At 54.9% G+C, this 26,482-nt stretch overlaps 1 protein-coding gene across 1 annotated transcript; it reads left to right on the plus strand.

Moving 5' to 3' along the window:
• Window positions 1-385: 385 nt before the first annotated feature.
• Window positions 386-15,472, plus strand: CHAF1B (chromatin assembly factor 1 subunit B; the record flags this gene model as incomplete). The annotated part of the gene is made up of 13 exons (XM_084232755.1): window positions 386-587; window positions 1,153-1,285; window positions 3,166-3,283; window positions 3,642-3,745; window positions 5,213-5,309; window positions 6,694-6,778; window positions 8,350-8,443; window positions 10,080-10,149; window positions 10,242-10,333; window positions 12,269-12,428; window positions 13,129-13,563; window positions 14,779-14,873; window positions 15,381-15,472. Exons 1-13 carry the CDS (start codon window positions 462-464, stop codon window positions 15,470-15,472), a joined length of 1,701 nt encoding a protein of 566 aa, XP_084088881.1. The 5' UTR covers window positions 386-461.
• Window positions 15,473-26,482: the final 11,010 nt, after the last annotated feature.

Genomic DNA, 26,482 nt, shown 5'->3' on the forward strand with positions numbered 1-26,482 from the left:
CGGGCGGGCGGGCGGTCTCCGGCCGAGCGCCGCGTCTCCGGCGTCCGGGTGGGGGAGGGGCCCGTCTCGGCCCCGGGCCCCCAGCTGGGAAGTGGGGCTCCCTGCGGCCGACTCTCCGCGGGCAGCCCTTCCCCCGCGGCCCCTTTCTCGGAGCAGACCCCGGGGCGGCCCTCCCCCGGGGGGCGCCCCTGGAAAGCGGGGTCGCCCCGCGGCCCGACCTCCTCTCCCGCGGCCCCCCTCGGCGCCCCCCTCGGCGGCGGCTCCCCGTGCCGCGCCCCCGGCCCCCCCACCCCGGCGGCCGCTCCCCGGGCGGCGGCCCCGGCCATGAGGCGCCCCCAGACCTTCCCGCGGGCGCGGGGCGCTCGGTGGCCTCCGGGTGGGGCTCGCCTTCCGGGCGCGCGTCTTGGGGCGCCCCCCTCACGCGGGCGCCCCCTCTCCCCCGCAGCGGCTGGGCCGCGAGGATGAAGGTCATCACGTGCGAGATCGCCTGGCACAACAAGGAGCCGGTGTACAGCCTGGACTTCCAGCCCGGCCCGGCCGGGAGGACGCACCGCCTGGCCTCGGCGGGCGTGGACACCGCGGTCCGGGTGAGCGGGGCGCCCGCTGGGCCTCTCCCCGGGTCGTGTCCCTAGATTGTTGCAGCTGGAGGCGACACTTCGGAATGCAAGTCCGGGGCCTCCCTGGTGGCGCAAGGGGTTCGCCTCAGGGCCCTCAGGCTGTCCCCAGCCCCTGCAGCACGAGTTCCATCCCCGGCCAGGGAGCTACCCACCCTGCGCGGCAGACCTCGCCGCCGCCCCGCTGCTCCCCTCAGCAGGGGATTTCAGTGGATCGGCCTGTTCGGCTCCCCACTCCGACTCTGGGGAATCCTCTCACACGCACGTCCCCAACCCCGGGCCTACACCCCAGTAATTCTACGCAAAAATAAATAAAAACAAATCTTTAAAAAGAAATAGAATGGAAGTCGCTACTGGGGAGCAGTTTGTCCCAGAACGAGGTGGGAGGGCGGCCTGGGGATGTTTCTGATAGAAGAGGCTGCTTCATTGCGCTGTTCACGAGATAATACGTTCTTCTGAAGACGCAGGGCCGGGGCGTTGCCTCCGGGAGGGCGGCCTGAGGTCGGCACGTCTCTGAGTGAATGTTTGGTTTCCGCAGATCTGGAAGGTAGAAAAAGGACCAGATGGAAAAGCCATTGTAGAATTTTTGTCCAACCTCGCTCGCCATACGAAAGCTGTCAACGTCGTGCGTTTTTCTCCAAATGGGGAAATGTTAGCGTCTGGGGGAGACGGTGAGTATTGGTTTAAATTCTTCAGAAACCAGGTCTCTGCATGACCCGTGTTGAACGGTGAGGTTTCCGTTGGGTGTGATTTTTTATCTTAGACGTCCCTTGGCTTTCTCAGTCCGACACTTGGTTGAGCGACATGAGGCCCTGGGAAGCCGAGGGCTTGCTGGACAGCGAGGTGCAGCTGAGAAAACCTGTTGGAAAATGGCCCCTTTCTCGCTGTCCCGCCGGCTGGTTGGGAGACCGCAGAGGAAGGCGCCGGCCCTTCTGCTGTCCGCAGCGGCTGTGCAGGCTGTTTGTGTGGCCGGGGGAGTGGTCACCGCCGTTCCCGGCCTCTGTCATTCATTAACTGGCTTAGGAATGAGGGGGCCTTCCACGCAGAAAGTGGGGATGAGAGGCAAGAAAGGGCAGTGGATGTCCCTCCAGGTGACTCAGGAACTCTCATAAGGGTTCTGGCAAAGGGGTCTCGAGATTGTTGAACAGGACACAGGTTAATCCAGTCCATGTTGCTGCTGGAAACCAAAGCTGTGTGTGGAATCTTGAGCTCATGGGCAGGAGAGGGTAGGAAAGCAGGTGCCTGCCTGTTCTCTCCCTGCTCTCTCCGCCTCATGCCAGAGCCGTGGCAGGCTCGGCCCCTTGGGCTTCGGGACCCCATCCCGAGGAAGTGTTCAGTTGATGGTTGGTCTTGCTGCGCTGGGAGCTTCCTTCCCTGTGTGCGGTCATTTTGCTGCATACAGGCTGACCCTCTCCCCTCCCCGTTCCTCTGGGAAGTACAGTGAATAAAGACTTAGTGGGACTGGAGGAAAAAAAAAAAGAAGATTAACTGACTTAAGGGGTGTCATCCAAATGGTCCTATAAATTGTGCTTGTTAGAGTAGATTGATTTATATTTTCTGCTTGTGCATAAATGGCAAAACTATATAGAAAAAGTAAATCTTTTTACCATGCTTTCTTATTAGAACAGTCTAGAAGCCAGTACAAGATAGAACAGAATGCTCAGATTTTGTTTGCAAAAGGAGGAAAAGGGATCAGAGTGTCTGAGTGTGTGTGTGCATGTGTGTGTGTGTGTGTGTGTGTGTGTGTGTAGCGGAACCTCACTGGGGGCGACTGGCAGGCTGTCTTCTGGAGGCCACACAAGAGCACTCGCTTTGCAAAGTCCCTTGGCTTTGGAGGCCGGGAGCCTGCTGTGAGGCGGCGTGTGGGGAGCGTTCATGTCAGGGTCGCTCACCTCCACAGAGCTCCCAGACTGGAGTCTGCAGCCAGGATTGCAGTCACTTAGAGGGGAGCACAGCCACCGTCTGCAGGTGTGCGGGGAGCATGCCCTGCTCTCTCCACCTCATTCCAGAGGTGCCATCAGGCTGAGGTGTCTGATGTGTCCATGATGTTAACAGCTCACACCGCACCCCTGGCTGTGTGCCCAGCGTTGTGTGGTCACTGCTGGAAGCGGATGACCTGTCGGCCCCCACGGCGGCTCTATGATGTGGGTGTTGTGTGTCCTCATCTGACAGTGGAGAAGACAGAAGCCCTGAGGTAGCGGCTCGCTGCAGGCTGCACTGCAAGGAACCATCCGCCAACCCTTGCATTGGTGACTCTGGTTGTTTCTTTCCCATCCAGCCGTTTTACAGGCCACACCTTGAGATTTGTTAATGCGGTCGCTTGCTTTGCTGACCTGGGCCCCTTCTGTTGGAAGCGACTGTAGCTTTACTCTGGTGTGTTGCTGATTAGTTTTAGTGCAGAAGGGAAACCTCACTTTCCGGCCCAGAGTCTTAGAGGAAAGCACGGTGGCGTCGTGTCTGCGCAGCATCCACACCGTCCAGTATCGAGGAGGAGTTGGGGTGCAGGGTCTGCAGGGGAGCCTGGCTTATCTGTAACTGCTCTGCCCCACAGACGCTGTCATCCTGCTGTGGAAGGTGAATGATAACAAGGAGCCGGAACAGATTGCTTTTCAGGACGAGGACGAGGCCCAGCTGAACAAGGAGAACTGGACTGTGGTGAAAACCCTGAGGTAATGGGGGGGGACCGTGGCAGTGACGGCCTCACCCTGCGCGTGCACCAGGCCCAAAGGCGTTTGACTTTTACATCTAACTTCAGACTCTTGCTGTGCAAGACAGAAGCGGGTTCAGCTTCAAACGATAGAAGCAAGATGATGATGGGGGTGCTGGTTTCTGTTCATGATCTTCCCCGTGTACAGCGGGCTCGCCTGCACGTCAGAGGGAGGCCCCCGGAGGGCAGATGATGGCTGCCGCCTGCCAGGCCCGGTGTGCACGCCTGAGCTCCCACCCGCGTGTGTCCCTCCGTGGGCCTCTCCATTTTCCTCCTCAAAACAAGAGTTGCTTTTCCCCTCTTTATTTTTTGGATTCTAGGGGTCACTTAGAAGATGTCTATGACATCTGCTGGGCGACTGACGGCAACGTGATGGCCTCGGCCTCGGTGGATAACACGGCTATCATCTGGGACGTGAGCAAAGGTAGCGGGTGTATTTCTGTAATCACGGGTGGTGGGGGGAGGAGGAAGGAGAATGTTCTAGGCGTCCATGAAGTCTACCATCAGAAGCAGCAAGAAGAGTTTCTCTAGTGAGCTGAGGTGGGCAGCTGGCTCCGCAGGCCAGGGACCGGCCCCTGCCTGGGTCCAGTGCGGCTTCAGGGCCACAGTCAGAGTGAATGAGGCTTAGCAGTCATGTCATGCTCAAACAGTCGGATCCCTCGGGCATAGGGGTGCAGACTTGAGGGGTCTCTGTCCCCCTTACCCTTTCACTGGCTGAGGTCAAATCCCCTTTCCTCAGGAGCTTCTCCAAACCTTCCCTTAAACCCCCTTCTTAATCCCTGGCTACCTTGACCTCAGCAGACTCCCTGCAGAGTTTCAAGGAGGCCCAGGGGCAGCACACTTAGCTCAAAATGTGGGTGTTGAATTCAACCTGTGCAGGTGACCGATGACTTCAGGGTGATGGGAGTGAAAGCCCCCAGGGGTGTTGAGGAGGGAGGAAGGTGTGAGTGAGTGAGTGAGTGAGTGAGCGAAGCCATCTCTGCAGAGAGGAGGGTTTTGTCTTTTTAAGAATGGCCAGAGTTCATCTCCCCCTCGTCTTTTTATCCAGGTGACCTCTGTGTGCCCCTGGCTTTATCTACTATTTTCCCCAAAGTCCCTTTTTCCTTCCTGTTGGCATTGCTCACGCCCTCCTTGCTCACCTGGTGTCTCACCTCCTTTTGTAATCTCCAAGCTCCTCTACAGAATTCGGTATCTCTAGTACGCAGATCACGTTCCAGCTCATGTCCCTCTGCTCACACCTTGTGGGCCAGTCCTCTTGCTTTTGCACGAGGGCTTTGTCACACCACCTTTCCTCCTTGTCACCCTTGACCTTCCACTTTGCCCCCGGTGGGTCTCAGCCACTTAGGTTGACCCACACCCCAGGCAGGCTTTTATTTTTTTTTTTAAGATTTATTTATGCGTACAAGAGCTGGGGTTCAGGCCAGGGTGTGGGGAGTGAGGATTCACCAGAGACAGAGTAGGGAGCAGAACAGGCAGATGTACTGAAATACACTGCTGAGGGGAGCAGTGGGGAGACAGGAGAGGTCTGCTGTGCCATGTGGGCCAGCTGCAGAAGCTCCGTAGTGCTGAGACTTAACCCCTGTGCCATCAGGGAGGCCCTCCCAGGCAGGCTTTTGAATGCCTTTCTCTCCCTGCCCATGGATGCTGTCCCCTGCCCGGCAGGAGCTGCCCTCCTGCTCTGCACCCTGTCCTTCGGGGCCTGCCTGTGATGGCCACCCCCTCCAGTAGCTGTGAGCCCCTGGGAGCGGGCCGTGGCGTCACCCCCATTGGCCCCTGAGCCTGACACCAGTCACTGCCTGCTGGGTGAAGGGTGGGGCGGGCGGAGTCATACTGGAATTGAAGTTTCCTCTGTGCTGAGCGGGTTTTGGTTATGCCATTTGTGTTTTGGCAGGACAAAAGATCTCCATTTTTAACGAGCATAAAAGTTACGTGCAAGGAGTGACCTGGGATCCTCTGGGTCAGTACGTCGCTACCCTGAGCTGCGACAGGTACGTCAGTATTGGGCAAGTTTTCTTCCTCTCTGTTTACTTGTGGGCCAGTCCTCTTGCTTCTGCACGAGGGCTCTGTCACACCACCTTTCCTCCTTGTCACCCTTGACCTTCCACTTTGCCCCCGGTGGGTATTTTTCCGCAGAGGTATTTTCATCATAAGTGAAGCACTGTAAACCACAGTCTAGCTTTGATTTTGTTATTGTTGTTTTCATCTGCAGCTTTCTGACTCCCTGCTGCTCTTTAGGCCACAGTAAGAAGTTGGTCCGTTGGGGCGAGCGCCTCACAGGGAGTTTGCACCTAGTACCTCTTGTTGCAGGGGCGGGTTAATGCAACACAAGTTTTGAATTATATTTGATTCATGGGGACTTTGGGGGAAAAAAGTCTTTCACAGATGTAACTTCAGGGGTATGTCATGGTGAGATTGGGCTACTTCATGTTTTTGATCACGGTTTTATTATGCAGTGATATTAATGGCTTCATTTAAGTGGATATAAAAATGAGATGTTTTGTCCTTCTTGAAAGCGGGTCTGTTGTGTTTATGGAGAAGATTGCACTTCATTGTTTACTTTTTTTTAAAGATTTTTTTATTTATGCCTGGGGTGCAGGCCAGAGGTGCATGGGGGGTGAGAGGATTCACCAGAGACAGAGTGGGGAGCAGAGCAGGCAGATCCACTGAAACACACTGCTCAGAGGAGCAGCAGGGAGACAGGAGAGGTCTGCTGCACCCTGTGGGTCAGCTCCCAGGGCAGGAATCAAACACATGCTGCAGTAGCTGTGGATAGCTTCGTCGTCGTGCTGAGACTTAACCCCTTGTGCCACCAGGGAGGCCCCCTTAATTGGGTTCTTGAAACAAGGACTTTTTAAAAATCAGAGGTGTCAGGCACCCCACTCCTTAGTCAGAATAGGCCTCACGAATATTCAGCTACTTGTAGTTACAGCAAATCTAGTTTCTGCTGGCCCTGGAATGAAGGCAAAATGGAAGCTCACGGTTATTTGTCATAGAGTCTCCTGTTCCAAAAGTTACTTATCTTCTGACACATGTATTTTATTCAGGTAATCAGGAGCAAGAGAACTGGATTAGCTAGTGGGAATCATGTGAATTACTAACCACCAAATTTTCCTTATTCATGCCAATCCCTGAGGGCAAGACCATCCGGCCCATCTCACGTGACGAGATGAATCATTCAATAAAAATGCTGTGGCATGCCCCTCCTTCTTCAGCAACACGCTTGAGGTCACTCTTGGTGCTGTTGTAATTTTCAGTTGAGCAAATGGGATGGCGGCCGAGTCGGCCTTCAGTGTGGTACGAGGTTGATTGTCTGCATGTGGAACGTGATTCATTTGCTGGGAGAGACAAATGTGACATTTCTTCTTTGTTTAGGATCCTGAGGGTGTACAGCACACAGAAGAAACGCGTGGCTTTTAATGTTTCAAAGATGCTGTCTGGAATAGGGGCTGAAGGAGAGGTACATCCCGTCCCCACTCTGCTAGCACCCCGCTGCCGGGACTGGGGTGCCGCGCTCCCCCGCACCCAGCAGCCGACAGGGCTCAAGGGCCCGCGCCTGCGCTGCGGCTGGGCTTCCTCCTGGGCAACCGAGGCTCAGTCAGTGTGCGGGCGGGCTGTGCGGTGGGAATGTCGGGGAGGTCCCCTTAATTGGGTTCTTGAAACAAGGAATTTTAAAAAATCAGAGGTGTCAGGCACCCCACTCCTTAGTCAGGATAGGCCTCACGAATATTCAGCTACTTGTAGTCACAGCAAATCTAACGTCCGCTGGCCCTGGAATGAAGGCAAAGTAGAAGTTTTGGGAGAGCTGATGGTGAGGATCGTGGCTTCTTACCCTGTGGTACCGTGGAGTCACCGTCTGGGCCTGACCCCCAGAGATGAGTCCATTTGGCTTGAGGTGGGCAGGGCCTCCTGGGATTCTGAGGCACAGCGACAAGGAGGTTCAAGAACTGCTGGCCTCAGAAGGGCCCAGCGCCAGCCCGGCACCGAGGCAGGCGACCCCACGGCAGGCAGGACACGGGCGGGCAGCGGAGACTCAGCCAGAGACGGCCCTCCAGGCCAGGAGGGGATGGGAATGCTGACCCCGAGTGGGCTGGCGGGTGGGCCCGGCCTGTCCTGGAGGCGGGTGTCTCCGGTCAGGCGCTGGGCTGAGAGGGAGCACGCTGGTCACTGGGACGGAGGATGTGCAGCCGCAGCCTTGGGCTGCCCGGGAGCTGGGCCTGTGGAATGAGGGGAGCAGTGTCCGGTTGCCAGGAATAAACACTTAGTGTTCGGAAAGTGCCAGTGAATGTGGCAAAAACTCCTCTACCCAGTGTCCAAGAAACGTGGTTTGGAGAGTTAGTGTGTTTGCCGGTTTGGTGATTGCCGCCTCCTCGGCGGCCATTCGGTCGGAAGCGCCGGATGCCTGTGCACATACAGGCCGAGGGCGCCCTGCCTGCCCCTGTCTCCTGTCACGGCCCCGACAGACCGCCATCCTGCGTGGTGTGTGTTTTCATGGGGTTGTTTTTTCTCATAGTTGAGGTTTCACACAAACAGACCACACACAGACACAGCTTTTTCTTTTTTTAATAAAGATTTATTTATTTATGCATACAAAAACTGGGGTACAGGCCAGAGGCGCAGGGGTGAGAGGATTCACCAGAGACAGAGTGGGGAGCAAACCAGGCGGCTCTACTGAAATCCACTGCTGAGGGGAGCAGCGGGGAGCCAGGAGAGGTCTGCTGCGCCCTGTGGGGAGCTCCCTGGCCAGGGATGGAACTCGCCTTGCAGTGGCTGTGGACAGCCTCACAGTGCGGCGTCTTCACCCCTTGTACCACCGGGGAGACCCCACACAGCTTTCTCTTTAACAAAAACGGCTGATCCGGTCACGAGCCGTGACTCCTGCAGGCTTGACGATGGTTTGATTTGTAATGCATTTCAGTTTCACGTATTACAATGTGAGGATAAAAGGCGCGAGGGGAAAGCCCCAGGCATGGGGAAGCCTTGATGGGAATGTATGGTCTTGGGACATTGGCTGCACTTCGTGTGTCACAGGCAAGAAGCTACCGGATGTTTCATGACGACAGCATGAAGTCTTTCTTCCGCAGACTGAGCTTTACTCCCGACGGGTCCTTGCTCCTCACGCCAGGTGTGTTTCCAGGCTGTCCACCTGAGGCCCTGCTGGTGGCAGCGGTGGCATCTGTGCCCCAACTTTGTGAGGCTTTTCAGCTCAGTGCATCCCATTCAGAGCTGTGGTCCCCAACACACGGGCGTCTCCAGGGGGGCTTCCAAGCAGTGCTGATGCCTGTGTCTCCTCGTCCCTGTGATTTAATTAGGTTGGGGTGTGCAGACAGGTTTCAGAATTTTAGTAAGATGATTAGCATACAATTTGCATATGCAGACAAGCTTGGGAGCAGTTAGACTAAGAGTGATAGACAAGTCCCGCAGAGATTTCACTTCTAAAAACTTGAATGAATGCCTTTCCCCAGTTATCATTCTTCGGCGAGTGCTGGGTGCCTTTATCCTCCCCACTCGGACAGGATCTAGATGCAGGGACAGGTCAGGCAGGAGCAGCCCGTGGGAGGGCGGGGTGCCGTCTGGAGAGCCAGCAAAATCAGCAAGGGCAGGTGCAGGAGGAGATGGAGCCCCTCAAGGTCAGCCCTGGCCGGGATGGCACAAGGCCGGGGTGTTCTCAGAGGAGACTGCTGCTCTCCACCCCGCGCCCTCCGCGGATGGGCCAAGGTCAGGTGCACGCAGGTCAGGTTTGCTGCCAGGAGTTCCCCAGGCTGGGCAGGGGAGGCTCCAAGGGGGCATGAGCCAGACACATGTGTCTGTGTGGGCTCAGCCTTAGAGGAACTACATGGAGAACACGTGAGGAGTGAGCAGGAATAAGTGACAAACATATTAAAAGTTACTAAATTCAAGCAAATCCTTTACTAAATGGCAGTTCAAAAATATTTCAGATAAAATCACAGGTGGGTGTCTGCTATTACCATTGTTCTTTGTGGTATCAATAAATGTGGAAACGAGAAAAAATTTACAAAGGTTGCAAAAGAAGCAAAACTTTGCCACAGGGTTGAATTTCTAGGAAATCCAAGAGCTGTAAATAAATGCAATTAGAATAAAAAAAATTGCTAGGTGACTGGATATTGTGAAATACAGAAAAGTCTAGTGTGTTTTTTTATACTGGAGTAAGTAAAGAGGAATATTCCATCCGTAAGAGTATAAAACTCCTGAGACATGGGATGACATGGGGAAATTTAGTCAAGGGTGAAGGCTTTATGAAGAAGGCCAGGGATCTTACTGAAGGGTATTAAACAAGTTTGGAATACATGCAAAGATGTTTCATGTGCTAAGAATTCAGCTGCCACCATGATTTCCGTGAGGGTCGTGGGCGCCTGCTGGCTCCATCAGCAGATGGGAAGAGGCCGCCGCGTCCCAGGCTCTGAAGGGCGGCTGAGATCGGGGTCTGGGAACGGAGAGCGAGGGCCTCTCAGCGAGCTCACCAGCAGGTGTTGGCGGTGTTCGCAGCAAAGGGTTCTCGGCAGTGAGGCCCCCTCCTTGTGTCTTCCTGACTTGGTGGGGAATGGCTGTCGCAGGTGTGGGAGGGCGCGCAGACGGGACACGGTGTGCGTGGTTGTCCTCAGCCACCAAAACATTGTCCGGGGAACACACCTGCAGGGGAAATATGCCACAGAGCAGAATCGGATGCTCTCGTTTTTACCGGTGAAGAGTTGATAAAACACTGCCTTTCCTTCCTCTCCCCGTGTTCCCTGCTTCTCCAGCGGGATGTGTGGAATCTGGTGAAAATGTCACGAATACGACTTATGTTTTCTCCAGGAAGAATCTTAAAAGGTATGCGATTGAGGAAATACTTGGAATGTTTACTCTCTTTCCCCTTTGTTGAGTAACGTTGCCTTTTCCTGAAACGCTGATTCATCTTTCAGGCCGATTGCCCATCTTCCGTGTCCTGGGAAGGCGACGCTGGCCGTCCGCTGCTGTCCCGTCTACTTTGAGTTGAGGCCAGTGGTGGACTCAGGTGACTGGTGTTAGGGGACTAGGTGTCAGCTTTGTGCATCGTCTGGGGTAGGCTCTCTGTCATACACAGGCTGGTTTTGTTTTCTACTGAAGCAGGTGGGATATTCATCATCCACTTTCTTTGTTGTAAAATTAAGTCTGAATTGGATTTTTCTAAAGTATTTTTTTATTGAAGAAGCATTGCATTGTACCATCTAAGTTTCAGGTGTGTCATTATAAATCAGTGTGTTTATATGCACACATTATAAATCAGTGTGTGTTTATATGTGTTAAAAAGAAAGTTAAGAACTTTCTTTTTATTCTCTGACCCCACACACAGCTTTTTTTTAATGTGTATTTTTTTCATAAACTTTTTTTTTTTTAACTTTTGTCCACCTTTACCCATTTTTCCCACCCTCCTCCATCCCTGCTTCTGGCAATCACCAGTCTGTATCCGTGAACTTGGTTTTACAGCTTTCATGGGTAAGATTATACAGTTCCCTGTCTGACCTACTTCACTCAGCATAATGCTCTCTGTCCTTTTCTCTGTATATTCTTGGCTCCTTTGTGGTAAATTAATTGACGTATATGTCTGGGTTTACTTCTGGGCTCTTTATTTTGTTCCTTTGATCTTTGTATCTTTTTTTTTTTTGTATCTGTTTTTATGTCACTGCCATACTGTTTTAATTGCTATTGCTTTGTAATATTGTTTGAAAATCAGGAAACGTGATTCCTCTTCCACTCTCTAATCAAAGCCCAGTAAAATCAGTGCCTGGTATGAGCTTCAGGCATAGCTCTTTCTTCCCATAGTTCTACCCAGCCTCACATGCACGCACTCCAGTGCTCAGGGGAGGCCCCAGAGGCCTACCTCAGCAGCAGCTACCTCTGGTCCTCCACCCTGCAGCTGCCTTGCCCTTCCTGAACACCTGGCTCCATCCTCTTATCTCAGGGTGCCTGCTTGGCTCTGCTTGCATGTCTTCTGCCTTTGCTTGGCCTGGAAACTCAGGCAGCTCACTGAGACAATTGTAGGACTCGCACATTTGTTTCCCATTTCTCAGAGACTACTGCCTGCTGGTCACTGTCTTAAAAAAACATTGTTCGCTGTCACTTGCCTGGTATTTTAGTTGTTTCAGGTGGGGAGGGTATATCCAGTTGCTGTTTACTCTGTGGCTGGAAATGGAAATAGTTGTTTTTTTTTTTTTTTTAAAGATTTATTTATTTATATAAGAGCTGGGGTACAGGCCAGAGGTGCAGGAGGTGAGAGGATTCACCAGAGACAGCGTGGGGAACAGAACAGGGAGAATGACCGAAGTACACTCCTGAGGGGAGCAGCGGGCGAGTCAGGAGAGGTCTGCCGCGCCATGTGGGTAGTTCCCTGGCTGGCCGGGGATCGAATTCGTGCAACAGAGGCTGCGGATTGCTTCATAGTGCGGTGCTTAACCCCTTGCACCACCAGGGAGGCCCTTGGAAATAGTTTTTTAACTTTTGAAATCCTTTATGTGAAAGAATGCAATTAACTCAGAAGAGCAGGAAAGCATCAATGGATAACATGCTTCTTAGTGACTTAGTTTTCCTCCTCAGAAACCACCTCTCAGGTTGCCTTGCCTCATTCACACAGCTTCTCTTTCCTTGAAGCATGGCCCATGCTGGGTCTCTTCATCATGTATATGAAATAACATGAAAAGCGGAATTATTTGTAACGCACTTAAAAGTCGTCTTTAGTAAGAGTCTGTGTCCCCTAGGAGAGGGCTCTTTTTTTTTTTGTGGAACCCTCGCCGGCTCTTTTTTTTAGGGGGGGGAACGGAACCAGCGCTATAGAGCCTCGCAGCCCAGCGCTCAACCGCTGCGCCACCAGGGGAGGCTAGGAGAGGGCTCTTGGGGGAGTTTGTTACTTGTTTCTTTGGGAACCTTGCCTTGCTCGGCTGACCTGCCCTCCTTGGTCCCACTCCCCCTGCAGACAGGCCTCAGGAGCCGGGGGTGGAGCTGGCGGACCTGCCCTACCGCATGGTGTTCGCCGTGGCTTCGGAGGACTCGGTGCTCCTGTATGACACGCAGCAGCCCTTCCCCTTCGGCTACGTGTCTAACATCCACTACCACACCCTGAGCGACCTTTCTTGGTGAGCAGCGTGGAGGGGGGCTGCGGACAGGGCTTGCCCCACCCAGGGCTTGGCAGACGGCTGCTGGTCACTGAAGGTGGCTTATGGGCCCCAACTTACCATATTTTTTAAGGAGCCAGCATTACAAGAAACGCTTTTTCTGGTCTCCCCAGGTGTGTCCTGCTGTGGCAGCAGTGGTGCTGGCGCCACTCAGGTTGGCCTGTGGGGTTCATCTCAGTCCTAGAAACTGAGGGGAGCCCCTGCAAGGACCTGCCAGGCTGTTGGGGGACACCCACTCGCGAGCCCTGCCGGCCAGGCTGGTAGAGGGCTGGGGCGGGCCGTCCCGGGCTGTCACTGTGGCCACCTGTCGCCCCGGTGCTCGGCGCCTCGGCCCCCGGGCCCAGCCTCCACATGGCTCAGGTTCAGCTCCGGCCTGGCCATGTTTCTGGGCGCTTCATGACATCTTTCTCTGTCACTTAACTTTGGAAAGGAAGGTCATCTCACTTTTATTTAGGTGCGGTTCGACGGCCGTGCGGCCGTGTCGCAGTGACTTGAGGCTGGGCCGGGCACGGAGGGGCGCACGGAGCACACAGCCCTTTGAACATTGTTTCCCCCAACTCGTGCCTTCAAGCAAAGCTGATTTTGCTTGAATTCCCTCCTCGCACTGGGAGCAAGAGCACCGAGTGCCGACCGTTCTGACTTTCCCCATTTTGGGAACCAGGTCCAGCGACGGGGCCTTCCTGGCCATCTCCTCCACCGACGGCTACTGTTCCTTCGTGACCTTTGCAAAGGACGAGCTCGGCGTGCCTCTGAGAGAAAAGCCAGTCCTGAGCCTGGGAACTCTTGACGTCGCCAAGAAAACCAAGAGTCAGATGCACCCGGGGTCCTCGCCGGGACCCAGGTCGGTGGAAGGGACCCCAGCCGGCAAAATGCCGGACCCCAGCAGTCCCAGTACCACCCCGCCTCAGGCCAAACAGTCTCCAGTCCCCCCAGTGCCTAAGGACACCCCCGCGGCCACCCCCGCTGCCAGGAGCTCCTTGCCGGGGCCCTTGGAGGAGAAGAAGACCCTGCAACCCAGCAGCCAAAACGCGAAGGCCCCCCCGGCCCGGAGGGTCACGCTGAACACGCTGCAGGCCTGGAGCAAGACCACGCCCCGGTAAGGACCTGCCAGGGCGTCGGGAATTGCTGTTGAATTGAGAACAGTACCTGGTGGGTCCCAACCCCCATGTGGAGGTGCCTCCTCCAGGCGCCTCCTCACACTCTGTGCGGGCAGCTTCCTTGGCTGTGGGTTCCGTGCACCCTGGCCCCTGGGTGCCTCCTGGCCCACCCTGAGGCCCGGCGCCCCACGCATGCCCGGCCCTGTGTGATCGCACCCTCTCCCTCCTCTGGGGTCCGGGACGTGACGCCCGGCTCCCCGGAAGACCCTCATTCGCTCCCCCTCTCTGTCGCCCACCCATGTTCACAGAAGGTGCTTTGTTTAGGCTTCTGTTCCCGTCAGTGTACAGCCCTGAAGGCCAAGGGGTGCCTAGTCCTGACCCCCGGCAGTGACAGGCCCTTCCACAGCAGCGAGTCAGGGAGCCGGGTCCTAAGGGTACAGTGCCAGCTGCCACCGTGCCGCTCCCAGGCCACAAGGGCCCTTCCTCACAGCTGTGAGGGGTCACCCCCTCCTTGCTGCTGCCTCCTGCCCTCTGAGAGACCACCTGGAGGCCTGGGCGCGGGCCAGGGCAGCTGGGTGACATGAACAGGGGCACTGGCGCCCCTCCCGCCCCCCGTGTCCCCACCATCATGGGGCCCGCCAGCCGGTCACCTGCGCGGGGTGTGGCGGGGCTCGGCGCCCTTCAGTCTCTGGCTTCCTGCTGGGGCCTCGCCTTGTGGGCTCTCGTTTGTTTTGCTTTTAGGTAGGAGAAAAGAGGGGGGCGATGTCCTTGGGCAGATTTTTGATATGATCCGTTTTCTTGCCTGTTGATTCTTCTGAGTACTTACCAAGCTCCTTGAGTGATATTGTTTTTGGTTTAGATAATAAATTTAAATCTGAATTTGAAGATGAAGACTGGGCTGTAAGGAAGGGTGTGTTGGAGGAAAACCAGTCGGGCAGCCTTGACCCGCGGCGTCCAGCAGGGGGCTCCGGCCCTCGAGGCTGCCACGCAGCTGCGGCCTCGTCTCCCTGACTGTTCAGCCTGACCTGGGCTGGGAGGGGTGGGCACCGCGTGCGTGATGCCACTCAGCCACCTGTTAAGTGGTCACTTCAGTGTTGCAGATAATGCTTGATCTGATCAGCTGAAAATTTCAAGTGTTTCTTTCAGCAAGTTTGGCATCTGACACGTCCCGATGCTGATGAACCCCATCCCCTTTACTTCTTTTTCTCATCAAGGAGAATAAACTTAGTGCCCTTAAAGACAGACACGTCCCCGAATTCTGTACCGGCCAGCGTCACCCCCGCCCCTGCCACAGAGGACGTGCAGTCAGGTAAGTGGCTGTTTCTGGCTTCCTGTAGTCCGAGGTAGAGCATCTCCCCTCTTGTCCTGAGAAAGCTGGGGTCATGCATCTCACTGGACCCATCATTTAAATTCGTTGCTTATTTCTTTTCATCAGGGAGACCCCTTTGTGCAGCCCCTCCCTGTGGGGCAGCTGGAGGGCCGGGAGGCAGGGTCAGGAGGTGCTGTGGACCAGGCTCTCCCCCTCAGCACTCACTGGTGGCCTCGCGGGCGGGGAGGTCCTTTGTTGTGGAGGCCCCCCTGTGGTTGTGGGGTGTTGAATAACCTGGATGCCGGTGCTCCGTCCACTCTGGGACACCCTATTACTGGGCATTACCCCCTGCCCCTTGGGAGGCATAATCGCCCCCGGTTGGGAATATGGGTACAGATCCTTCTTGTACATCAGCGCTGGATAGGAGGCCTGCCAGGCCCATCGCTCCCTGTCTGGGCACCAGTTTATCCTGTAAGCATCGCTCTGAAGTCCCCCTCACTGCTTCAGACCCGCAGGGCGCGCCTCCAGAGCTCAAGCGGCCCAGGCTCGGTGAGCCTGTCGTCGGCAGCGTCGTCGGCAGCTCAGGTGTGGATGCCTGACAAGACGCCGGATGCGTCCCCTGACCCCAGCCTGAGACCAGCGGCTTCAGATGGGGCCTCAAGGACACCCAGGATACACATGGACTGGCTTTTTTCCAGAAAGGTGTTTGCTCTTGTGTTCACCATGCTTCGTCACCTTGGAGACGCGAACATTTTAACAGACCAAACCTTGCCATGCGTTCCTGACACTGGAGCAGTTCAGCATTATCTGGTGTGGAAATCAGTAAGTCCTCCCTTGAAGCACTGATCAGGAAGGACAGATGCCTCAAGGGTGGACTCTTCCTAAAGCTGGAAGTTGAAAGAAGAGAAAGTAACTTGAGAAGGTTTATTCTGTTGAGCTTTAGAATGTTTGACTATTCGCTTTAGCTTCTAAATAGTTAATTTCAGAAGTTTATGTTCATTTCCTGATTTTAATAATGCTCATTCTAGAAGGTCCATGAGCTGGAGTACAGGCCAAGAAACAGGTTGAGGTGGGAATCCCCCATTATCTCACCACCAGAAGGGACCCTTACTAGTATTCTGGCATATTTCCTTCATAACATTAGATTGTTCTGTTTCTTTCTTTCTTTTTTTTTTTTTTTAAGAGAGAGCTGAGATTTTGTTTTAGGTACAATTTGGTATCCAAATACTCTGAGTTTTTAGACTGATTTTTCAAAGGAAAAATAATCACTTTACTCAGCAGTTTGTCTGCCTCTGCTTCCTCCTGTCCCGGGTGAGGACTTGCTTTGTGTTGGGAGGAACCGAGGGACCTGGGCTGAGCTGTGGCTGCAGGTGAGGAGTCACACGCGTGGCCTTGGCTCAGAAGCCCTCGGGAAGCAGAGGCCTGACCAGAGAGCCCTCGGGAGGCAGAAGAGCCTGACCAGAGAGCCCTCGGGAGGCAGAAGCCCTCGGGAGGCAGAGGCCGGAGCCGGCGTCCTGGTGGGCACAACTGGCCGGGCTGCCTCACGCTGGGAAGGGGGTCCATTCCAGAGGAATTACGTAAAGCTGGCACCTGTCGCTTTGGCTCCACCCAGGCTGTCTGCCCACTCTGAAAGGGACTGAAGGGGCATTCAGGACCCACCGTCAAGGCTGCCAGGCCCTCACTCCAACTCAGGCCCATGTAATGGAGCGGTGGGAAGGAAGCCCCGGTTTGTGGCTCACTGCCCAGGCCCCTCCGCCAGGAAAGGAGGCCCCCTGGACGGGAGAGCGGCAGGCGAGGGACAGTTCATGGAGCGTGCATGGAGCAGGTCTTGGTGGGTCTCGTCAAGGTGAAGGTATTTCAGAATGTCACACAGGATCTGGGTCTCACCCCGGGGCCCCCAGAGAGCTCACAAAGGTACTGATGCCCCAGTCCCTCTCCGAGGGCTGCAGCCTGCACTGTACATCAGGGCTTTTTAAAGGCTCCCTGTGGGGAGGACCGTGGTGGGGCAGCCAGCCTGCTCCCCGACATGCCCAACACTGAGCATCAGTGGGGGGACCTTCAGCCTGTGTCGTGAACGCGGCCACTGCCCTGTCGTCAGCTGTCACCCTTGAGTCTTAACGACAGAATCGGCCATAAAAGCCCAGGTGGACTTACCTCAGTGTGGCGGTCTCATTCACCTGCCTCCACCCAGGGGTTTACTGGAGAAGCTTCTACAAAGCCTGGCCTGCGAGGTAGTACTTCCTCCCAGGGGTTGGGGAGTGCGAGCACCTTCTCCCCATTCTGGGTCTGTGGCCGGATGGGGTGTCTAGTCAGTGGCTGCCCATTATCTCTGTGGTGAGGTGTGGATCCTTGCTGCAAGGGAGCCAGAAAGGAGGTCACAGGAAAAAGCCTTGTGCTAAGCGGGCCCTAAGAGACCTTGTGTGGGGATGGGTGACCCCATGCGGCTGCACGTCCCAGCCCCGGTGCCCGGAGGACACGGCGCCTGTGAGGGACGGAGCTGCCAGCCCTGGTCTTGGTCCATCTGGGGCTGTTCATGAGTCCTGCGAAGTCGTAGCAGCTCCACGGGCAGGGTGGTGGCTGGGGAGGCCTTTGCTCTGGTTTCCCCGCTGAGCAGAAGTCCTGTCTTTACTGTCCACAAGGTCAGCGTGGAGAAAAGTGCCCCTGTGAGCCCGACGGCCTTCAGAAGTGCAGTTTTCCTCGAGTTTTGTTTGTGAGACAATACGTGAAGCCCCTTTGAAATCATTTATGGTAACAAATGATTCGTAAATCCTTGTTACACATTCATGATGAGTAACGGGCTTGGTTAGGGCAACCGTGTGGCTTGGACACCCAAAGTGATTGGAAGCCTCGTAACTGTTCCCTGGGGAAGGCATCCAAGTGTCAGCAACAGTGTCTCCAGCACCCCAGGTCCCAGGAGCAGTGTGTGGCCAGGAGGGCCTCCTGGGGCTGGGGCCCAGGCCGCCTCGCCCCACAGCTGGCTCTCCCCTCCCCGCGCTGGCGGCACCAGCCTCCTATGGGCGTCACAGTCAAAACTCAGCAAAACTGCCTCAAATCTAGGCTTTGACCAGGCCCAGGCCTCAGCTTCTAGAGGCGAGGAAGACCCCCAGCCAGGCACCTGCAAAAAAAAAAAAAACCCAAATTCAAGAGCTTCAACACACTGTCAGCGCCGCCACCTGCCGGCTGGAGAGCTGGGAAATCTGGAAGGTGCAGCGAAGGGCCGGTAAGATGGAGCTTGAGGCCCAGAGGAGGAGCTGAGTGTAAGAAACCTTTGCCGCCCTCTCCAGTGCCGCTCTGCTTCTACCCCAAGGTTAGAGGAATGAGAGAAGCCGCTGTGTTCTGGAAGCCACCCCAAGGCGAGCCCCACCCACGGGCTCCCGCCTGGCTGTGCCCTGGTTGGCAAAGGGCTGGGTCTCTGCTTCCTCCCGGAGCCGGCGCTGGGGTCGCCACTGGGGGGCGGTGTTGCCAGCCCTTAGCGCCGCTGTGAAATTTGCCAACTATTGAGTATATTTTCATAAAAGGATTTTTAGCCCGTCCATGGAAGTGATATATGACCTATTACATCTTTCATCTTCATTACATCAGAAATAATTAAATGGTATTTTATTTTTCCAGCAAGTTCTAGAGGCAGAATCAGCAGTCCCGAGAACCCACCTGCGAGGCGCTCATTGAGGGTGTTTGTATTAAAGGTGGGCCAAGGGATGGTGAATTTGAAGAAACCAACCTGGAAAAGCTTTCTTTTTTAACACAGAGCAAAGAAAAAGTCATGATCTTCTACGTCAGCAACACATGTACCCGCGTGCTTCACGACTTGACAGATTCCCTGTGGTCGTTCTAAGTGGAAAACAAGACTGGAAATCATCTCAGTGCTGACAGGGGATCAGCTCAGTCAGCAAAGGTGAAGGGTGGGGGGCTACACCCTGCTGACCTGTGTGCCTTGTGGGGCGAGGTCAGGGCGAAGCTGAGAAGAGCAGATGAAAACGTGCACATGTGTGCGAACACACACCCCTACACACACCCCTACAGACACACACACCCCTACACACACACCCCCTCCCCTACACATACCCCTACACACACACACCAGCCACAACTTAGAAACATTTAAACAAGGGGAAGATTCCATCCCCCACGCTGGTGTGAAACATCATCCTGGCACCTCCACGGACTAGTGCTATGGCAACTTACCCACGGGAAGGGTGACCTAAAGCCACAGACCCCTGCACTCCCACAGCTCTGGAGGCCAGACTGCCATCAGGAGCCGGCTCCCCCCGGGTCCAAGGGCTGAGCCTCCCTGCTGCTCCACACCTGCAGCTGCAGGCGCCCTTGGCTCGGGGCCACACTCCTCCAGTCTCTGCCTCCCTTTTCATGGGGCCTCACTGGCTTAGGAACACCGTGCTTGAGGATGGGTGGGCTCCACCGCCCTGGGGTCCTCCCTCACCAGGTCTGTGAGACAGAGAAAGCACCGCCTGTGAGGGCAGAGGGCTGCGTGCTAGCCATGAGCTGCAATTTTAAGACCTGAGCAAGTTTCTTCTTTTTAAAAAGATTTATTTATTTATGCATACAAGAGCTGGGGTGCAGGCCAGAGGTGCGAGGCCAGAGTGGGGTGAGAGGACTCACCAGAGACAGAGCGGGGAACAGAACAGGCAGACTGAGGAAATACACTGCTGAGGGGAGCAGCAGGCAAGGCAGAAGATGTGTCCTGTGCCATGTGGGTATCTCCCTGGCCAGCTGGGAATCGAACTCATGCTGCAGAGGCTACTTCAAAGTGCTGATGCTTAACCCCTTGTGCCACCAGGGAGGCCCCTGAGCGAGTTTCTTAAGCTCTCTGTGCCTCAGTGCCCTCGCCTGCCCAGGCCTGCAGTGTGGCTGCCGTGAACCTGTGCAGTCCCTTGAAGCCACACGCCAGCAGACTCACATCCATGCTTCCCAAGGTCCCTTGACCGGGCGAGGCCTGCCCGCTCACCTCCTGTGAGGAAGCCTGCCCTGGGCCTGGGGGGGCTCTTTTCCCACCTGTGGGGTCACGCCAGCCCTGGCCTGTCCTCAGCCCCACGGAGTTGCCCACACCTTTTCAGCATCCAGATGATACCACCTCCAGCCTGGGGCTTTTGCCGGCTAAACTCACCCCAGGGACGGGGCTTCCCTCCTGTGTGTTGCCAGGCCCTGCACGGCTCCGGCAGAGACGCCCTCCGCAGGGGAGGAAGCGCAGCTCCCTGGCTTGGCCCCGCCTGGTGACAAAACCAGGTTTGTCTGGTCTGGCTCCGCCGTGACTCACGGGCTATTTTTGCTCCCAAGACCAGAGCTTTGGCTTCGTTCGGGCTCCTGTGTCCTGGCTGCCGAGGCAGATGGAAGGAACACGATCCCCGAGCGGAGGGCTCTGCAAAAGGAGCGGCTGGGCCGCGACAGAGGCCGAGGGCAGGCTCCGCTCGGCGGGTGGCCTCCTGCTCTGGGGACCGTGTGGGTTTTTACCTGCCGGAGCTGCCTGTCCTCTGCCCAGGCTCGTGGGGAATCGGGTGGCGGAGTTTCTTTCCTGGTGCAGCTCGGGGCTGCTGTGTTGGGCTTGTCTAAGTGAGGACATTGAAAGAGCCTGAGTCAAGGCTCCCCGAAGGTGCCAGGTACCTCAAGATAGTCGGTCTCCTCGGGCGCCCGGGTCTGGCAGCAGGCTCCGGCAGAAGGCTCTGGAAGCTAAGGAGAAGCCCTGCCGCTTCCCTTGATCCTTTTGTCACCCCCCTAATGGCAGAGGAAGCTGTTGCCACTCCTGGAGCCCCCTTCTCATCGTGTGGAGTCCCCCTCCCTCTCTTCTGTGCCCCTTTACCCCATTCCTTAGTTTAGTATCTCAACCCTCTTCCCCCATCCCCAACCCCCCCCCCCCCCCCCCCCCCCCCCCCGCACTCAGCCAGTGGCGGGGCCCCGGAGCTCCCTGCAGCTCCCCTGTGTGCACCAAGCTAGACACACTCTTCCCCTGTGCCCCTGTGCCAGCTCCTCTCATGCTGTTTTGATGACTCAGCCAACCCAAGAGGAGCCCAGAGGGTTGGGGAATTTTCCTCTGTGCCTGACACCCCCAAACCAGCCTGTGAGTCAGGACAGTCTCCCCCTGCTCTCTGAAGCTGGCAGGGAGACTCTGCTCCTGTGAGTAAACCTGCCTGACAACACTCTCCCCACCCCCGAAATGACCAAGCAGCTGGATAAAGATTGTCACAGTGGTCCCCAGCCCATGCGTCTCTGCAGGGCACCCCTCAGAAATCAGAGACGTGTGTGAACCCCAGCCTTTGCCCTCCTTGGCACAGAGGTTGCACAGGCATCTCTCCAGGTTGAGACAACTTAGGAAATGGAAAACTCTGCACCTACAGAAGAAAACCAGGACCCCCTGTCAAGAATAGTTACACTTTCCATCAGTCCTCGCTGCTCTGGTTTTCTTCTTTGCCGACGCGGCTCTGTAATGAGCACAGACGCTGAGCTCAAACTTGGGGCGGCAGGAACAGCAGTCAGTCCGATCTGCCAGATGGCTTCTTGGGCTCCCACCTCACTTTGATTCTCTTGTAAACCCTTTGTCTAGCTGCCCGTGAGGCATGGATGCACATCAACAACCAGGGCAGAGTTTCCATGGGCACCTGGAAGCCACCTCCTTCAGCCCTGGTCCAGGGTGGATGCCCCCGCCAACCTACCACCAGGAGCATTTCTGGAGAAGCAGCTGCCCTCCTGCGCCCCATCTGCCCTCCTGCGCCCCATCTGCCCGCCACACCCATTGCTGCCACCAGAGGGCGCTCAAGGGAAGCAGGGATGGAGCAGTTTTTTCATGGCCAGGTAGCAACATTTCCGGCAATGACAGACCACAGGTGTGACGTTTCACCTGCTGTGCAGCAGCTGTCCCACCGAGCTGTGTATAACTACACTCTAGGATGTGCCCACAATCCTAGGGGCAAAATCTCCTAACCGTGCATTTCTCAGGATGTTTCCCTGTTGTTCAGTGACCCAAGACTATAAAACATAAAATATGCCCTTTTAACTATATTTATTTGTTTGTTTGTTTGTTTGTTTATTTATTTATTTATTTATTTATTTATACAAGAACAGGGGTACAGGCCAGATTCCTGGGAGGGTGAGAGGATTCACCAGAGAGAGAGAGAGTGGGGAACAGAACAGGCACACTGACAAAATACACTGCTGCTGCACCTCCCCCTGCAGTGACCTTTAGGGCTAACTGTCCCTAGGTCCGGCTGGGCAACCAGCGCGCAGGGGGAGAACAGCATAACACCCTGAAGCAGAGGAAGTACAGCGGAAGTTCCCTGAAAAGACAGAAGCTTACCAAAAGATAACCACCACCAGGAACCACTACAAGAATGCTAAAAATCTTATCCCGTCTTTCTAGAACTACAAACTTTAATCCCTTATTGTCTTTCTAAACTTCCTTCTTTCTTCTATAAAAGTCATTGCTTGTTATGTAGATCACCTCCCTGTTGGTGATAGACTGAGCCCATGAGCAAGCTGATTTCATTGATATTCATTGTTCCTGCGCTTTTGGAAAACATATATATACTAGTCACAAACTCAAAGAAAATTACACTCAGATTTTCACTCTTGAAGTGTGTCTGTTTGTCATTTCTTTCACCGATGCCCTGACCACCCTGCACGCTTCTCTCAACCCTGAGGTGGCCTCATCGTCTACTGCTGTGCTGGTCCGCGGCACACTGTCGAGGGGAGCAGCGGGCGTGGCAGGAAAGGTCTACTGAGCCATGTGGGAACCCTGACCAGCGGCTGGGATCGAACCAGCACTGCAGAGGCTGCGGACAGCTTCACAGCACGGCGCTCAACCACCTGCACCACCAGGGGAGGCCCTTGACTATTTTTTGAATGTACAACTCAGTGGCATTGATTACATTCATTATGCTATACAACCTTTGTCATTATCCATCTCCAGATTTTTTCCATCACCCCAGTGAAAATCCTGAACCCATTACAACAGCGTCCTTTCTCAGCCCCTGGTAGCCCATATCTAGTCTCTGTCTCTATGAATTTGTCTGTATATTTTTTCTGTATATTTGTCTATATTTTCTGGTATTTCATGTAAGTGGACACATCCAACAGCTGTCCTTTGGTGACTGGCTTATTTCACATAGCATAATGTTTTTGAGGTTCGTGGATGCTGCAGTGCGTGTTAGAATTCAATTCCTTTTTTATGGTTACATAATATTCCGCTGTCTGTATAACCCACATCTTATTTATCCATTCATATGTTGATGAACTCTTGCGTTGCTTGGGCTTTTGGGCTACTGTGAATAGTGCTGCTACAATGCTGTACATGTATCATCTGAGTCCCTGTTTTCAGATGTTTTGGGGTGCACGCACAGAGGTGGAATTGCAGTCATGTGTGGCTTAGCTACATTTTGCATGGAGGATGGTGGTCCCAATAACCTGTCTAGTGTGGGACAGGCTGTGCCATGAAGACTTGTGTAAATACACTCTATGGGTTCACACGATGACAATTGCCTAGCAACGCATTTCTCAGAAGGTGTTCCCATGATTAAGTCATGCGTGACTATGATGAGTTAAGTCGTATACCTCCCCCAATATGTGCCAGTCTTAACTTCCCTCCACTGTGCCTCGGAATGCAGTTTTGTTTGGAAAGAGGGTCTTTCCAGAATGAAGCAAGTTAAAATGAGATCATTAGGACAAAAAGCAGACCGTAAACTTTCAAAACCTTTAGAGGAAGGGGACGGAAGAAACTGGGCAAATAAAAAAAGAGAGAGAAGGAGGGCGTGAGGAAAGGAAGAGAAAGGAAGAGACCACGTAGCAGAACCAGGAGGAATTCTCCCAGCTGGGGTTCGACCTGCAGCCACCCCAGTACCTGGGGAAGAGGGTGACCCCGCAGGGTCCAGGCTCTCCCGGCAGGTGCGATGTTTGGGTCTCTGTGAGGGCACCTGTTCGGGCCCGTGGCGGTGAAGGGCGCTGTGCCGCTGCCCTCCTTGCCGCATCTCAACAAAGGAAGCTGGAGCGGGCGGAAAAGGTGTGGGGGGAGTGGCTCAACTCTTGAAGGAAGCCAAAGGGCTGCTTCTATCTTGAATCCCCTCGCAGGTGAAGAGTTTGAGCGTCGCGACAGTGAAAGAGATTTTCTCGCCTCACGTACCGCCTGATCCGTTTTGTTGCTGCAGACGGCATTGGATGACCCCCCTGCCTCCATCGCTGCCCTCCCACCATGCCGGGCGTCCACGTGGGGACGTCCTGCAGGGTCACCACCGGCTCCTTCTCACAAAGGCCCCCGGCTGAATTAATAACCGTCCTGAAGAGCTTCCCAAGTGAAAACCAGTGGTGGGCGGCGGCAGGTAAGACGGACCCGTCCATCCTGGCAGGAGCGGTCGAGTCCTGGAGTCTCGGAGAGGAGCGTGTCCATGTGTCGGCAACAGCCAAGATTTCAGAGGCGAGCAAGGCGTGCGGGGGACTCGGACAGTGCTGGGTTTCTGTCAGCGAAATTGGAAACTTGGAGCAACAACAGTGGGCCTCCTGAGAAGGAAAAAAAAAAGACACGAGCACATGAGGTAAGTCTATTTTTGAGGAACCACCCAGCCACTTCGCTTTCTCACCCGCAGCGCACGACGGTCCCGCTTCAGCACATCTTCACCCACGCTTGCTTTCCTCTCCTTGTAGCCGCGCTCACTGGGCCCTGGTTTGCATTTCCTGGAGACTGAGGACGCTGAGCATCTTTTGTTGCGCCCACCGGCCATCCGCACGACGTCTTCTTCGCTTTCAACCCCCCAATAGGCAGCATCACGCCTGGTGTGCTCAGTTCACACACTCGGACTTGTAGATGCATAGAATTCCCTGGTCCCGAGCTTCCCAACGGCCTTGCTGAAGTGTTGCTGTTCCCTTGGGAAGGTTATGGAAGCCACATCGAGTCACTTCTTGGGGTGCAGAGAAGCCCCCCTCCTCCATTCCTTGTACAGTCTGTGAGGTCGGCTCCCGCTCTCCCCTCCACCCACTTCCCATGTCAAAGGGAAAGCAAGGCTCTGCCAATGAAATGTTCCGGCGCTTTCTTTAGGGTGTTAACCCGGGATTCTAGATGGGCGGCGGTCTGATTAAAGGAACAGATTCAGTCCCTGCCTCTACTTGATTGGCACTGGGTGGCGACAGGTGGCCCGAACTCTGGTCTCAGTTACAAGACGGCCCCTGTTGGACTCTGAATGCTGCCATTGGGAACCAATTCCAGGCCAAGGCCCCCTAAGATGAAGACTGTGTGCATACAGGACAGTGAGGTGATTCCTGGGGTTCTCCTCCGGACGTCACTGGTTTGGGGAAGCAGGAAAGTCTGGGCCCAGCGGGAGGCAGGGTTTTTATGAAGATCAGCCCGTGGATCACTTTCTGCCTGGATCCAGAGTTTCTGTGCTTGAAAATCTTCCATGCACAGAGAGATCAGGACTTCCAAAAGGCCCCTCAAAACTTCTCCCTCTCTCTCCCCACTCCTGCCTCTCGCTTCTCTTCTTCTCTATAGAGGGTGGAGTAGAACATGTTTGCAGCCCCAGAGTGCTGAGTCAGCTGGGACCCAGAACCTCCCAGGAGGCCCCCTCATTTGCAGGGGGTAAGCCTGAGCCCCAGCATCTCCTGTTCACCTGAACCAGGAACTAGGGTTTCCAGAGTCCAGCTGCAGACTCAGGGACCCTGCCAGGAAGAAATGCAGCCTCGGAGGGGGTACCGTTGTGCTGTTTGGGGGCTTCCCCGTCTCTTCCCACACCCTCAGATAAGCGCGCGCGTGCTCATGAGCCACGGAGCCGGGCTGATTTCCTTGCATCTTAAACACAAGATGACATCTGTAGAAGCTGTCACACTGATGCCATCTGTGGCTTTAATGTGAACGGGCTTATCTTTTCCCTGGATACCCCCTTCTGGAATAGTCCATGTCAAATGGAAACCAAGGCTCTGATTCAGGATAGACGTTTCCAAGACATAACCAGGTGGTTTAAGGGCCTGACAAGCCCCAGACATAGAGTAATATATCACCGCGGGCTTCCCCGGCCTGCAGACTCTCAGCGTATCACTAACACCTTCCAGGCAGCCCTGCGGAGATCTGTGTCTGCATCAAAGCAGCCCGCAGAGAGCGGGGGTGCTGAGTGTTATTCCTCCTGTCAGACAAACTCAGGCTGTTTCCCAAATTTGAAAGCACACCTCGAAAGAGAGATTGCTTCATTGACTCCCTGGCAAGAACATTTCCCGTCTCCCGCCTCCACATGTCTCCCATATCCTGCTATGGATTTGGCCCTTCACAGACTTATTTATTTAGTACACTTAGAAAAACTGCCCCTTTGTGGAGATGGAAGGTGGCCTAACGAGCGGCTATAATGTTGAAATCGCGAAAAAGCAAAGGCGGTGCCCCGCATGTGTTAAAATGCTGTTTGAAAGGGCCTTCTTTTGTTCCCTTGCAACTAATTCAAGGAATTGACCAAGAACCCCCCTCTTGGCAGTGCTAATGCTCAGTGGAAAAGTGTTTTGACAAGTGGGCCCCATTTGTAGTGACGTTTTGAAACAAGAAACACCGGCCACAGTCTCTGGGTACCTGGCGTGTGTATTTATGAGCTTCATAACCAGTTGCACTTGAGGCTTCCCCCGCACACATCCCCGGCCTG

This window comes from Talpa europaea, assembly GCF_964194135.1.
Source record: "Talpa europaea genome assembly, chromosome: 4".
In the NCBI taxonomy this organism is placed as follows: domain Eukaryota; kingdom Metazoa; phylum Chordata; class Mammalia; order Eulipotyphla; family Talpidae; genus Talpa; species Talpa europaea.